The 15702-nt window shown below is 44.9% G+C and overlaps 2 protein-coding genes across 5 annotated transcripts in view; one reads left to right on the forward strand and one right to left on the reverse strand.

Annotated features, from left to right (window-relative positions):
- The window catches only part of UNC5C (unc-5 netrin receptor C), a 266667-nt gene extending 259685 nt beyond the window's left edge, over positions 1-6982 (forward strand). For all 3 annotated transcript variants that reach the window (XM_080368783.1, XM_080368784.1, XM_080368785.1), the window contains 2 exons: positions 239-417; positions 674-6982. In XM_080368783.1, coding sequence (XP_080224909.1) covers positions 239-417; positions 674-839 — 345 coding nt within the window. In that variant the 3' untranslated portion in view covers positions 840-6982. The remainder of the gene's footprint in view (positions 1-238; positions 418-673) is intronic.
- Positions 6983-9007: 2025 nt separating this feature from the next.
- Positions 9008-15702, reverse strand: part of BMPR1B (bone morphogenetic protein receptor type 1B) — a 297524-nt gene continuing 290829 nt past the window's right edge. For both annotated transcript variants that reach the window (XM_080369111.1, XM_080369110.1), the window contains one exon: positions 9008-14705. In XM_080369111.1, the coding sequence (XP_080225237.1) occupies positions 14580-14705 (126 nt within the window). In that variant the 3' untranslated portion in view covers positions 9008-14579. The remainder of the gene's footprint in view (positions 14706-15702) is intronic.

Here is a 15702-nt window from a genome sequence, read left to right on the forward strand (position 1 = left end):
TGTCTACCCAAAGTTGGTTATAAATATTTCTCTTTTTCAACTGACTAACATAAATGCTTGATTAGCAGAGGGCTGCTCCCCTCAAAGCCAAGTAAAAGCACTGAGTCTCAGAGGGTACATTTCTAAAATCATCTCTGCACTCAGTAACAAAACTGCTGGATTTTTGGTTTGGTTTGGTTTTTTTCTTTGTTTGGTTTGTTTTGTTGGGTTTTTTTTCTTTCTTTCTTTCCAACTTTAGGAACCTACTGGCATTGATTATCTTCCCATGGACTCATCAGACACCATCACCACCATAGTAGGGCCGAGTGCTTTCAGCATCCCCCTCCCGATAAGACAGAAGCTGTGCAGCAGCCTGGATGCACCCCAGACCAGAGGCCATGACTGGCGGATGCTGGCTCACAAGCTGAAACTGGACAGGTGAGAGGGGCTGCCTACATGTGGCTGGGTGGCAAAACCCTACAGGAGGTACATGCAAAAGGGTCCTGGTGAAAGTCCCACTGAGGTAGGTGAAAGTCCCACTGAGGTAACTGAAAGCAGATGTACAGACTGGTCAGACTGACTGCACAGGGATGGTCACCTTGACAGCACCAGCGACAGGGATGGGTTGCAATCCTGTGAACTCAGGTAGCCCTCATGCAGCTCAAAAAACAAGTTCCCTTTTGTCTTGTTGCAGGTACCTAAACTATTTTGCTACAAAATCAAGTCCCACTGGGGTGATCCTGGATCTCTGGGAAGCCCAGAATTTCCCTGATGGCAACCTGAGCATGCTGGCAGCAGTTCTTGAAGAAATGGGAAGACACGAAGCCATTGTTTCTTTGGCAGCAGAAGGAAATTACTGATGCAGCCTTGGCATGAACAGGAAGGACAGACGCAGGGAGCGGTAATGCCCTGTTATTACAAACGAGAATTGAAATGAAAACCCAGACCAATGAGTTACACAAGAGACATTTCAGAGAAGAAAGCAAGCAAGCAAACAAAAAAAACCCAGCCCCGACCTTCACATGTGCTCTCCTTGTACATTGTCACAGGATCTAAACGAAATCATGCAAAGTTGTACCTTGAAAATATAAATCAACCTAATGTTCCTCTCGGCTTGGCTGTACACTGCTTGGTACAGGATTTTACAGTTTCCTAGGAAACGCTTTTTATTGCTATCCAGATATATGGATAAACTTTCTTAACAATCCCAGTTTCTATGGATGTTGTTTACATCAAATTCTGGACAGGGGTAAGGAGACTGTCCATGGCTCTTTATATTTTTTGTTTAAAGCCATTCAAGACAAGGCTATGGACAGTTGGTTGTGGCTATTTCAGCTTATTGGTTTCTGGTGAATTCAGATTTTGGCTACAATTCTGCACATCGATTGTCTCACAATGATCCTCCTGTCATTGTTCTGTTTCCTAGACCTACTTGTAAAAAAACCCAAAACAACAAGAAAATCAGAGTTTAAGAGCTGTGCATCTGGAAAGCAGGTACTGTGGGTGCTAAGCAGGAACACGTGTAACATCCCCTTCCATCCTTGAGGCAGTCCCACTGAACCTGTGTGAAGAATAGCTGTAGGACAGTGGGGAATGTAGGATCGGAATTAATTTTCAATTCACAATGTAACACACATTTTCCACCCCTTTGCGATATGAGGGGGCTTGGATATGCAATTCAGAGTGATCAGGGGGGAAAAGAAACCCAGAAAAAAAAAAAAAAAAAAAAGGAGAAATAATTATTTACCAATTAGTATCTAGTGCAAGGATTCTAATGATGATGATGATGATTATTATTACCATTACTTTATTTCTAATTTTGTCAGCAGCAGAATCATTCCTGTTTTTATGGAAACTGTTGTCCCCTTCCTGAAGGTCTTCTCAGAGTGTCCTTCTTATGCTGTCTGTCCTTCCCTTCTCCAGCCATCATACTGCTCCTCCAAAGTCCTCTGCTAGCCCACACGGGTTGCTCACTTCATGCTAGCATTGCTGTGCTTCATGCCCAACGAAAAGGTGGTATTGACTGGTGACACTCTCCTGAAGTAACAGATCTGCACTCGCAAGGGATCCAACCAGCACCCCTCCCTGGAATGTTTTGCATCACCTTGGTGCCTCCAGGTTGCTGCAGGAAGCAATCCTGTCCTGAGGTGGCTGTGAACCAGTGACAGCCTCCCAGTCCAAATATACATAGACCACTGGTTCAGGAGCATGGGTGCAAGCATGTGGAGGCACTGACGCTGACCACCTGATTTGTGCATCCAAGGTGGGCCTCCATATATCTTGTTTTGCTTTGAAGCAGTCTGAGAGCCAGCAGCTCCCGTTAGCTTCCCACAGAGCTGCAGGTGCTCATTCTTACTGAATGAAACCCACCACCCGCCATAATGTTTGTGGTGGTCAGTGCTACTGGGAGTCATTTCTGGGTGAGAGGCACTCGGTGGATCTCCACAGATATTCCCAAGCTGCTGCAGCCAGGGAAGCTTCTGCCACATGGGCCAGTGTAGGGCAATGGAGCGGTGAAGTTGAAATCTTGTGTACTGCAGTTTGCTGCCTTCGCTGCACTCCCTTTGCCACCGGGGCAGGGTGGTGCGGGTCCTCACTGGCTGGCCAGGGGCACGTTTGTCCCTCTCAGCCACGTCCCTCTTGGCTGCCACAAACAGGTGAAGTGGGAACTTGGCAAAAGGAGCAAACATTTGCTCATTGGTCAATGCAAACAAACTGTTTTCTGTTCAGTGAAAGAGTGACTCTTTGGTACATGACAGCACATAGGATCTCAGCAGTTTGACTGCCAGGCTTGTCTGTCCTCTATTTCTGGTGCAAAGAAGGCTTTCTTCCCCAGCCTGTCCACTCCAGGTTTCCGGCCAGGCCCTGGTTATTGCTGTTGTGCACACATGCATGCCCCCACCCACACATGTATTCCCACTCCATGTGCTTCTCAAGACTGGAGTTGGCTTGTTTTCTTTTGTGTTTTTGGTTTTGTTTTTCCCCCAAGGCTTTCCAGATTGTGCCTTTAAAGGTAACTTTGAAAATGTCATTGGTCAAAATGAAAGGAAAATTTCATCTGACCTTTTTCCCATTTGACATTTCCATAGGCTTGGGACTTTTTCTTTTTAATTTCTCAGCTCCCTGACACCAGCAGGGTTTTGATTGACTGCCGGGCAGTGATCATAAAGCCTCGCTTCCTCATAACAGGTAACTCAGCAGTTTGCAAACCAGCATTTCAGTCAAAACCAGAGACCGGAGGACATATATTTTAACTTTCAACATCTGTCTACATTTTGACTGCGTAAGCCCCACCGTCTCTTTATGTGGAGATGCCATGGGCATCCTTTTAACAAATAATCATCTTCTTTTCACATTGGGCATCTGATGCAACGCATTGCAATGCTAATGGAAATCTTGCTTTTAACTTCAGGAGGCTTTGACTGGGGCTTCCAGCTCTGCCCTTACCCTACATTTTTTACTCATCTCGGAGCATTAAAATGGCTCTTAAAAGGTAGGTCTCAGCTTTTCTCCTTTCTGTGCCATCTTTAGGCATAATCAGTTGTATTTAGTTCATGCTCCTTCAACCCTCCTGTGCATCCTTCCTGTGTGACTCCTCTTCCAAGGTGGGTGGGTACATGAGCTGAACTGTCCCTTGGCCCCTTCCCTTTTCCAGCTCAGTTTTTGTTAGCTGATGCCCAGGCTCACTGGTGTGCCCGTTTCTCAGCTGTTGCTAGGTGGGCAGCCTGTGCACCCTTCTCAGCAGGGCCTTACCAGAAAGTGTCTCATAGTTATCTGTATCGCTATGAGTCAGTGCTCCTTTTGTCAGCTCTCTGACCTCCCCCCAATCCAATGCCTCCTTCAGAAAAAAAAAAAAAATGAACAACTTTCTTAAAGTATTCTGGGGCATTTTCCTTTTACAATGTTACTGTAAAGGGGATTTATTGAGAGAAAAAGACATGCACTGATTAAGAGGAGCATCCACAGAGGTGGATAGAAGTCAGGAACATCACTGCCAGCTAAGGCAGCGGTATCACTACTGCTGGGAGGTGGAGCTGCTGTTTTTCCATCCTGACTACTCAGAAACCTTCCCTTGCCCGCTGCAATCATGGGCAGGATGGTTTCTCCAGCCCCTGCTCCATCAGCCTTTGCAGGGTCCCAGCACAGCACCATGCCATGTGCCTCAGCCCCAACAGGTCAGGGAGAAGCAGGGGTTGCCAGAGACAGGGAAGTTTCCTCCACAAAGCCACACCTCATCCCAGCAGCTCCACACTCATGCTTTGTCACTGCTGCTAACAGCAGCTCCCACCTCAGCTGACACTTCCCCTGACTTAATTTTACTGTTTCTTTCTTTTTCTCTGCGGGGGTACAGCAGTGGCAGGGTGTGCGGTTGGGGAGAGGGCTCTGGCACGGGCCGGTGGTATGCATCCTTCAGCATCCCCATCCTGCTGTCCCAAGGAGGGAGGATGGGAAACTAAGGGTGGCCAGATCCACTTGGGGTATTACTTTTGGTGGGAGAAAAACCAGCATCGGGCCTTCCATCAGGATTGTGTGGACACAGTGCCATCTCGTGGGGCTGAGCCCGGCTCCAACATGCTGCCACGGTGAGCAACATGGCTCGGGAAGAGGCTTTCCTGTGGGGCAGCTCTTGAACGTGGCAAATAAGTTTGGCAGACAGAACCGCCTCAAAAGTTATTGTAACATTTTATGGCAGGTAAGCACATCTGCTTTTGAAAAACAAAAGGCTGCAGGTTTCTTATCCTCCAGTTATTACTACTTTTTTTTAAATGCTTTTCCTTTTAGTTGTCCACCTTCAGCTATGTACTATAGCGGTTTTACTGCTCTTCACACCGTCTCTTCATTACATATTGTTTGCTGGCGCTATAAATATTATCTATATTATATAAATATATGTATCTACTGACTTCAAGGAAAACCTTTAATTTCTGAGTAAGAAACACTATCAGAGGCAGTCCTTTTCATCCAATTTTTTTCTTCAGTTCTTCTTGTGTTGTGTTCTTGTAAAGGTGGCTGTCAGTGTATAGGGTACTTTTGGGGTTTGGTTGGTTTTTTTCCCAAATTTTCTGATCACAGATGATCCACTGTATCTTTCTAAACAGTGCAAGACCTAAGTGCTGTTCTACTGAATCTTGAAAGTTTTGAGGCAGTGAGGGTCTCTTCAGCCAAGATTTGCTTCCATAGGAGACCGAGACTCTTTTTTTCCGTGTCACTGGCAGAAATGCAGACACTCATGAGACATGTTGGGAGTCTCGGATGCCCACAGAGCAAAACATGTCTCTTCCTTGGGTTTCTTGCAATTTCTGTTGCTTACATATAGAATAAATGTATTTACATGCTGTAAGCACGTCATTGTGGACAGTGTCCTAATGTCTTGTATCGCTACCTACAGTAGTTTCTTTTTGGTTCCTTTTCTTCTTGTTTTGGGGGGTGGGGGTATGGGGAAGGGAGGGGTGGGGGGACCTTAGACCATTGTATGCTCTAGCCAAGTAGTTACCACAGCTCTGAAGTTAATTTTTAACAAGATGATACTGTTGAGGTGGTTTGGGTTTTGTTGGTTTGTTTTTTGTTTTTTTTTTTTTCTTTTTAATCTCGTGTCCAGGGCACTTTGTAAACTATCTTACTGAGTGTTCAAAAGTCTTTTCAGGTATTACTCTGGCTCTTCTCTGGCCATGAAGTAACTAATTGTTTGCAGGCTGGCTTGCTTAATATCAAGCAGTGCAAAGATGCAAGTGGTTTGTGAATGGAAACCAAACCTTTGGCCCTTCTTCCACAAGGACTCCAATGAGGTATTGACTTTGGGGTCACCACTGCAATCTGTTCCTAGCTTGTGTGTGAAACCTTGAGTTCCTAACATGAGCCGCACTGCAGATTTTTAAATGCTGAAGCATGTATCTCAGACATCCTTTGAAGTGGGAATTTAACAGAAATGCAAAGTGTGTGTGTGTGTGTGTGTTTGTGTATACATACAGACAGAGAGAAGAAAATAAAGCACACCTACTGCTGGAGTCTTTTAACTCTGATGTTAGTTGTGGTTGTCCTCTTAGGACCAATTTTTGCTTGGGAAGGCGAAGGTCAAAATGCAGGGCTGTAGCATCACCACAAGGTCAAACAGGCAGTACATCGAGTGCCAACAGAGTAAAAAATTGGCAAGGAACTAGAGTTGGACGTGAACCAAAGCCACAGAAATGAGCCCTCAAGTTTGGTAGGTCAAGCGCCTTGCTTGAAATAGGAGTATTTAGTTTATTTACTTACTTGTCCTTTAAGCTTGACACCTGCTTCCTGAAATCTGAAAATCCCTTTATCTGAAAGTCCTTTGATAAGCTCTGCCTGTACAAAAAAGCAATGATAATCCAGGGTTCTCACAAATGGCTGTACCGAGTAAGTATTTCACATTTTCTGTGATGCTAGTTAAATGTATTTAATAGTGGTTCAGTCTACTTGACTGCTTACGAAGAGATTAATTGCTATGTGTGCTGTATCCTGGGCCTGCCCTTTTCTCCCAAAGCATCCCGTGCCATGGCATGCGAGTAACTTCTGGGTGCCTGTGAAGAAGTGGGATGTAATCAGGCAGGGCCATCCCGCAGTGGTGAGGTGGCTCTCCAAGTACTGGCACTCTGGCCTGCAGCTGGTGGGACAATAGCCCCTAGACAAGAAAAGCTTGTGTGGCCCCGAGAGCTTCTTTGGCTGCTGCCAGCTGGCTTTTGGCTACAGCTTGCCAGTAAATTTGGGAGCTTAAACGATCCTAATAAAAAGTAAAATCAGTCTGGAAAGTAAATAAAATAAAGCAGAAGGAGAAGCAAAACACTCTTCTCCCATAGATCTCGCAAGGCACCTTGCAAAACCACCTCCCAAGCCATGAGCCAACAACCTACTTTGAAGCAGGGTGCGTAACACAGCTGAGACAGAGAAGTTATGGCATTATTGGCATTACCGTTTTGGCGCATCTGTGTGGTAGACTTTTTTGCTAACACATTCTGTCTGTTAAAGGGGGGGGGGGGGGGGGGGAAGTTAAGGTGGTACCTTTGGTACTTCCCCAAAGCAAAGAAGGAGGGCCCATAGGAGATGAAACATCTGTGACCCAGGCCAAGAGGGTGTATTGTGTTCCTCCCTCCTCTTCCCATGTCTCAGCTCTATCAGGGTTCATGGGATTTATTTTTCTTTGCTATTCAGATCTGGAGAACTATTCTGGTTTTGATTTCCCTATTGCTGTATCTTCTATGCAATTCCTTTTCTAAAGACTGACTTCCTACCAGAGAAGTGCTAGCCATTGCATTGTTTGTATTGCTGTACAGTGGAGGTGTGGTTTACTAGTTCTGAGTGTGCCTCTTACTCCCCTCCCTTTTTCTTCTTCCCTCTGTTTGTAAATGCCTGCATTTATTCTGTCAGCCTGACATGTACAAAGTGTAAGAAAGAATTTTTAAACAGGTAATAAATTATATTTATAAGCAACTGGAAAAAAAAAAGTACACCACTACCTTGTGTTCAATTGTTTAGTTCCTGGAAGCTTGGAAGGAAAGAGGAGCCTTTTATATAGTTTCTTTTTTAAAAAAAAAATCTAATCAAAAGAAATGTTTCTGCACTAAGAACTCCTCCCTTAGAAGACACCATTCATGACACCCACATGCCCATGCAGGCTGTTTTATAGTACTTCATAATCCTTGCGCTTCCCCATGGGGTTTTACCCCAGCGGTTTTCCTGGGATTTGTATTTTGTGGCTGCAGTGAAAAGTGGAGAGAAGCAACAGGCAGGCAGGAAGAAGCATCCTCAGCTGCTGAGCTCGGCTTCCCTCCCTGCATCCAGCCTTTTTGTTAGCCAGGGGAGCAGCCCACTGGGCTTTTTGCAAATGCCTGCGAGGCAAACTAAATGCTACTTGGGCAAGGTGACTTTGTCCAGCAGTACCTGCTTATGGCCACTTTAGCCGGGTGGATACAATGCCCAGACACTGAAGTTCACCCTTCTTTGCACCTGCTCTCCGCTGTCAGAGATGATGGTTGCTTCTTACCAGCCTTATTAGACCTGTTGTACTCAGTGTTAAATTTCTGGGGGGTGCAAGAACCAATTCCCCAGTGCAGCCACACAGCTGCTTCTCCCAGCTGAGGTACGGGGTGGCAGTGGGTAAACAGTCATCTCTTTCAGCCAGCACCTTGTCAGTGGGTCAGCCCCAGGCTGAGGAGCAGCTCCTGTCTCTGATAGAGGCAGTTTGGGTGCCTGTGCACTGCCAGGGGACAGCACCATCCCATCCCCTGGGAGTGCAGGGCTGCCTGCCAGCCCTCAGGATCTCCTGCTTGCCCTGCTGAGGACCGCTCAGTCTTGCCACCTCGTACGCCAGACCGGCAGCTGCAAGACATTCTTGCCCAGCGGCTCCCCCTGCACGGGGCAAGTCAAGGTTAAGTCCGAGCTGAAGCACTCCATTAGTGTATGAAGCCAAACAGCATTTGGATGAAAGGCTGAGAATATGGCGACCAGCGCATTTGTTGGGTTTGCAAGACCCTGCAGGACAGCTGGAAATGGGCAGACCTTTAAAAACTCATCCTCTGGTGTAAGGTACCTTTATTTTCTTTTCCTCCCATTGCAATTTTTAATGCAAACTAGATGGCATGCAGAAGATAAGTGCTCAAGCTGTTCTCCCTGACCGTGGGACACCACCAGCCTCCTTAGCACTCCTCAGTGATGTGCGTCACTAACACAAGGCTCCTCCATTTCCCTGGCTTCTCTGCTAAAACTGGGATGTGGGTAATCTCTGCCTGCTGACTTGTGTAATTTATTTGCACTTAACAGACAGTAACTCTTCACAGGAGGAAAGGCGTGGGGAGTCTCATGGTACCAACTTGTGCAGCTGTCCCTTGCAGCTACTGGGGATGGAGCTGGGGACTGGCAGGTTACTGACCCAACAGCCTATGCCCCACATCCAGATGAAATACTGGGCATTGCTCAAGTACAGGGCTGCAGCCAAGCGCTAGTGACTGGTTTACTCCAGCCAAAAGCCACTAGACCTTCGGCAACACCAAGGGAGAACTATTATTTAGAAAAAAAATATTTTATACTTATCATCTTCTCTGTAATAGGAAGAGGTAGATTATATATGAAAAGGACTTGGGGTTGTGATGTGAAGGGGGGATCTGTATCCCAAGGGCCATGAGGCATAATTTCTTTAGTGGCAACCTTGGCCACCATATGGTCCCGGAGCTAAAGAGAGCTGAGCTGCAGGCAGGGCTGGTTTCTGCAAAATTAAAATACCCACTTTGGACACAGTCACTGCTTTTAGATTTCCTGGTGTCTGTCACCTTTCCCTTTGCATCCTTAGCTTTAACGGGAGCCAAGATCTTTTCTGTCCATTTACTATTCCCACCCTGTGTACATGTATTGCTGAACTCAAGTTTACTTTGGCTTCTGACACACCCATGGCTTGGGTCTGCCATAGCCTGCAGTCTTTGCATTGGCCAAGCAGTTCCTCCTTATCACCAGGGACTTTTCCTTCAGGTACCTCACCTCTAGCAATTCTTCCTGAGATTCCTGGAAGTGTCTGCTCTGGTGTTTCTGCATTTGAAGATAGGACCGCAACTCTCCTTCCCAGGTAGTAAAAGACACATTTTAGTGTGTTTCATAAGGAAACTAAGCTCTGGTTTGGCAGGGGACAGTAGCATGACTCTGCCAACTTTGAATGGAAGTGAAACAGTCCCAACATCACCGGCAGCTGCAGAAGATATGGGGAGCTAAGCCCAAGGCTAAACAGAAGCCATGCATCTAGCAAGGTAGAAAGGAAAGAAAATGAGAGCAGAGCCTAAGATTGCTCCAAAAAGCCATACCTAGAAAGTTAGGGGGAAAAGCAAGCAGGGTGGGAGGAACAGAGGGCAGGTGCAGAAACACCTTTCTCAGCAGCATGTTGGAGAAGGGGCAGCCCAGATGGGCTGTGGTAGAGAACCAAATCGCCTTAAGCACCATGCAGCCAAGGGGAGCAGAAACAGCCCCAAAACTATGGGATACATAGTTTTGAGAAAACGTGCAGTGAGCAAGGGGCTTTCCCACCGAGACATGGACCAAGGGACTGTGGAAATGCTGCTGGAGAATAACTACAACACTGTCGCTGATCACAGATGGCCTGGGGCAAAGCAGGAGGGCTGCAGGGTCTGCATCAGTCAGCGGTAAGATGTGGCTCAAGGCAAAACACTGTTTACACACTTCTCTGAAAATAAGCAGCAAGGTAATTACACGTTCGGAAACGCTGAGCTGAATGCTGCATGCTGCAACACGGCACCGCAGAACAAGAGACCTCAGGCTGTAAATACAAATACATACAAATACCTATCTGTAGAGATACATATGCTCCAACATCTCTCAACATTAAGCAACACCACATTTCTGCCGATGCGGTGTATGTAGGCTGCAACTATTTTTCCGCTGAAGCATGGGGCTGGAAAATCTACCTTTAGTCTGTGCACAGATTAACTCCTGTGCTTCTTGTGCTATTAAAAGCAGTAGCTGGACTTCATAAATACGTGGGGGAAAAAAGGGGGGGGGGGGGGGGCTCACAAAAATATTATGCGAATGCCAAATTTCTATAGATTTACATAATCAGCCACAAAATGTGAGTGACTGCTCTATTAGTGATAACACTATTTTAATTACTATTTCTTTTTCACTGAGTTGTGAAAAGAGTGATGCTTTTTTATGCCAGTGGAAACATATGCAACATCTTTTGGTTACTTGTTTGCTTGTTTGCTCAGAGGAAAACTCTTATAAAAATAAATAGATAAAATGAGGCACAGTCAAAATAATCTAGTCAAGGAAATGAAATCCAAGGGTTGTGCTCTTCAAGCACAGGGAAAGTAAATAGAAGTAAAAGCAATCTTTGTCATGGGGAAATGGAAACAATTTTATTGGGGGGGGGGGGGGAATGTTAAAACAACCATATACAATTTGAACAAATACAACATAACACAGTTTGTTCCCCAGGTTTTCTAATTACAATATTTACAGGTCTAATAAGGCACTGGTTCTCAAAAAAGAACACAAATTCGTCTTTTAGTCTTTACTTTGTCAATCTTTTCTTTAATAGAAATAACTTTGTGCTACAGAAAGGATAGCAGTTGCCAGATGGCATCTCTCTTCCTTTTGGTTTTGTGGGATTTTTTTTTTTTCTTCTTCCCCCACTTACCTATGCCATCTTATCTATGCCATTAAGTCACTAAACTAAACTTCCTTCAGTGATTTACATCTGAAAACTTGATTTCCAGACCTGTGGGCATTGAAGCCACAATTATCTTCACTGCTGACTTCCAAGCCCTCATTGATGTGCACTGTGAAACTAGCAAAACCTGGAAGTGACATTAAAAGTCCACATCTGGCAAAATAAATGTACTAACCCGTAGTCACTGTACTTGCTGAAACCATAATAATTACATGTTGAGTGTTGCAGAAAGTCAACCATGCACACGGTAACTCAAATGTCACAGTGCTAGAACAAATGACTTCCACGCTTGCCGCAGGCTGTTTTCTGGCCCTCGGAATATCTCTTTACAATAGCATCAATTACAGTGGGCAGGAGATTTGAGAGTAAAATCTGGGAGAAAATGGGCAGGCACTAGTTATACAACTTCAGATCCTTTGCTTTCTCAGAGTGTGTCTCCCTATATATACATATAGGTATATTTATTTTCCTATATAGCACCATTGCAGTGATTTGTCATTTATGCATTTTCATAAATAAATATTATATTTTATTTAGTGCTTTATCATCCGTAATAGTTTACTCTTAATCCACATACTGGAGTTATTCCAGACTCCCAACTGAATATATATATATATAAATATATATATATATATATAAAAACCACATAAACTTGAACACTTAACATACACACTTTATGTAACCTATCAACCAGTATCTTAGATCCCTTTCTTTTGGACCAAAAAAAAGTAAGACTTGTTCAGAAAACCAGTGACTGGCCCTTTCTCTCGCAACACAGTGATGGCAGCTGCCAGGGGCATCGCATGCTTTGTGTCCTCTAGCCAGCAAAGCACCCTCCAAAACACTTCTGGGGAGGGCCATCATAATTTAAAAAATAAAAAATAAAATAAAAATCAATGTGAAGAATGCAGATGTGGAACACAACTAAGGGGGAAGAGGCATCCCTGGTGCATGACCACTTACTTGGGACCTGCAGGGACTAGGCTCAGAGGTGGGATCGATGGAGCCTGCTCCCAGCTGCTGCCAAAGTCAACGGTCCCATCGCAGCCAAGAAACTCCAGTTCCTCTGGGCTGCGCTGGTTTTTATGAATGGGAATGAAGGCACAAGGAGTTACCAGTAGAAACCTCATGGCTCCATTCACTAAGGCAAAAAGGTGAAGAGCGGCTGGGCTGTCCTCCTCATTTTGGGCCACAAATCTTCAAGCCAAGGCAGCCAAGGAGAGGAGCAGACTCTGCTCCCAGCCACGCAGGGAGCTGTTTTTTAAGGACAGGGGAAACCAGCATCACCCCTCTTGGGGTCAGGGTTTGGTGCACTATTAAATCTCAGAGATTTTCTTTTTGTATTGCTTGGTACTTTTGGGTGCAGGCAGGGAAACTGGACTGCTGAAGCATTCTAATTAATAAAAATCCTCTGATTAAACTTTTTAACACCTATAATCATGGAGTTACTGCTGGTTCTCTTGAACCTGCACATTTTTCTCTGTTAGCTTGAAAGTATAAGATGGAAATTTTTCCAGCTAGAAATACCTTCAGGGAGCCATGAAGCTAAACCCCAATTATACACCTACCTACCACAAATAAATCAGTTCTGTCCAAAAAAAGACGCATTACAGGAATGCTGAGGCTAAATCCAGCATGGCAATTATTTCAGTTCTGAAATAGGCTTAGCATAATCAAAGCACCATTAGTAAGGACTTATTTCAAAATTAAACTGAACACCATATAGTGAAACAGGACGTAGACAGAGAAAAAAGTTTTAAAAAATCAAAGAAGGGTAAAATGGTAACTCCCATACAGCTCAGCTTTGATAATCTGATGAAGAACAGAGACCTTTCCAAAGAAAATAATTCACAGGGAACATTTCACCTCTTATTTCCCCTTCTGTAGCATTAACGTTGCAGCAACTGCTGCAGCCCTGGGAAGAAGGAATGAGGAAAAACAGTAAATATTTCTCCCATTGCTCCTCTCCCCTAAAAGCTCTTCTTGCTGGGAACCACAATGCCACACAGACCCGGCTTGTAGGGAGGAGTCTGTTACTACCGCATAGTGGCTCCCAGAGGCATGGAGGCTGCTGGAAGGCCACCTGAAATAGTAAGGCAGATGAAGCTTGAGCCAAATGGTTTGGTTTGTGCGGCCTCACTGCAGTGGGAGAACTGCTGGAGGCACCCGCCCACTGCTGGCTGTGCTGCCCAGCTCTCATCGCCCACCCAAGCCCCATGCTCCTTCCCTGTCAGACAGGAGGCATCAGGTCTCCTTATATTAAAAATTAAAAAAAAAAGATTGCCACCCCAAAAAATCAGAAATTTTGAGGTTTTTCACTTTCCCTTAAATAAAGGAAAACAGATTAGGGCTTTTTTTCCAGCTGCAGTTGTAGATGGATAGCTCACCTTTACACGGATGAAAGAACAAGTTAATTTTTTCTCACAAGGAACTTCCTCTTGCCCAACGGTTGTGTATGTAGGTCACAGCAGTTTCAAATTCACCAGTGGATCCAAATATGTACTTAAGTTCCACTCACACACAAAATACTTTATTTTGCAGTGGGGGAAAAGAAAGAAGAAAAGAAAAAAAAAAAAAAAAGCGCCAAGAAAAGGGGCACTTGTTTACCATGCTGGTACCATATATCCATCAGATTTCCTGGAAACGTGAAGAGCTTCTTCAAACAAGTCACACCAAACTATATTCATATGTCTCCCAATTATCTGAAACGAAGCATGACATCCCCTGCAACAGGCCACCCACAGGAACCCAGCTGCCCGTGCTGATGATGGCAGAGATGTAACTGGGCTCCATCTCTGTACTGTGAGAACTGCTTGCATGCGCAGGGCTATGGGAAGTCATCTCCGCAGGTAGGAGACTTTTAAGACAGTTTCCATTACAGGTCCTCTGAGCTGCACAGACCCACTCACCTTTTTTGTTAAACACTGGAGTGCAATAGTCTCTTTATAAATGAAAAAGTTGCTTTACTTTCATTTTCAGCACAGTTTCCTCCAATTTTTTTTAATGTAACAATATACATCTTTTTTACTTCTAACCAAAAGTTTTATTTTCATAAAATTTAAAGCAGTATCTTTTTTAAACAATCAAAATAATAATAATAACAATAATAATAATAAAATAATAAGTGGCTTTCATGGAAAGCAACATGCATAATCTTTAACCAGTTACTAAAACTGTATTTCCCTGTGTAAACAAGGGCAGAGAAGCCTCTTCCAATCTTGTATGTCAAAATTCAGCTGATTTTCGCAAAGGATAGTCTCCTCAAAAGTTGTCAAACAAACTTACAGCTGCTCTTAAGCATGACTGCATTCAAGGTACTTATTAGCAAAGAATTTCAATACCTCTTCAGGACTTCTGCCTGCACGAGAAAGTCCGTTTCCATGGGCCTTCACAAGAGCTGCCTCCGGCTGAGTCAGAGTTTAATGTCCTGCGATTCTGACATTTTGGCAAGTGTTTTCTTGACCCTCAGGGCTGTGAGGCGGGAGGCAGGGTTGTGAGCCCAGCACTCCATCATGAGTTTCCCCATCTGCCGTAGGCACTGCAGAGAGAAACGGGAAAGTCCCACCTGTGTCAGTGGAAGGAAACTGGAGAGATAAGGTCTTTTCTAAGGGAAGACAAAAAAAGATAGCATGCTGCCTGGTACCACTGGTACCTCGTTCAACAGCTTTTGTTTTCTGTATATTGTTGAGAGTTCTCCAAACATGGCAATTATTTTTATAATTTATGACAAGTTATAGTCTAGACTTGGCTGTATGCTTTTTTTTTTTCAATGCCACAAAAGCACTTTTCTTATTTCCCCTTCCCCAAACTCAGGCAGCCTGACCTGCAAAAGCATGGCTCTGTACAGCGAGCCCTTCACTTTACAAATTCAGTGGAATTTGTTTTCCTCAGCCAGTGACCAGCCCCCAGGATACAGCCCAGTGGGAGCATGCACCCATGGCTCCCTCCCGGACACCCTTGCTGGAAAGCCGCCTGCGAGCACCTGGCTCGGCTCTGCCCTGTCTCGCTTCCAAAACAGAGCCAGACCCTCATCCGGCTCCCAGCAACAATTCTCTTGCTGGCAGCATCTCAGCATTGCCTTTGACATCCTGGAAAAGGAGCATACATCCCTGTCCTGCGTCTACCACCTGCTTCCAAACGTAAAGCACCACATAAGCCACCACAGCTGGGTGATGACCCCGTCAGCCTACAGATTGACGCTGCCTGAAGATTTGCTTGCTACAGTAGGAAAACACAAGTTTTCCACCTCATCCAACTTGCTCCTTTTTTCATGAGGCTCCTGGCCCAGAAGCAGTGCAGACCCTGTAAGGCTTAGTGCCCAGAGCAGCCTAATACATTTCAGATTAATGCAGATTTTTATAAACACACTTCGGTGATACACAGGTTTTATGCACTAACAAGTTTGCCTCTCATCACCAGAATGCCTGGATGAGGCTAGCCAATTAATCAAGTACAGTTTTTTTCGACAAGCCTCCCCAATCTTCGATATGTGTGGCAGCAGACCAAACACACACTGTGTGCCACCTCACACAAGC

The sequence above is a fragment of the Falco punctatus genome (genome assembly GCF_963210335.1).
Source record: "Falco punctatus genome assembly, chromosome: 1".
Taxonomy (NCBI): domain Eukaryota; kingdom Metazoa; phylum Chordata; class Aves; order Falconiformes; family Falconidae; genus Falco; species Falco punctatus.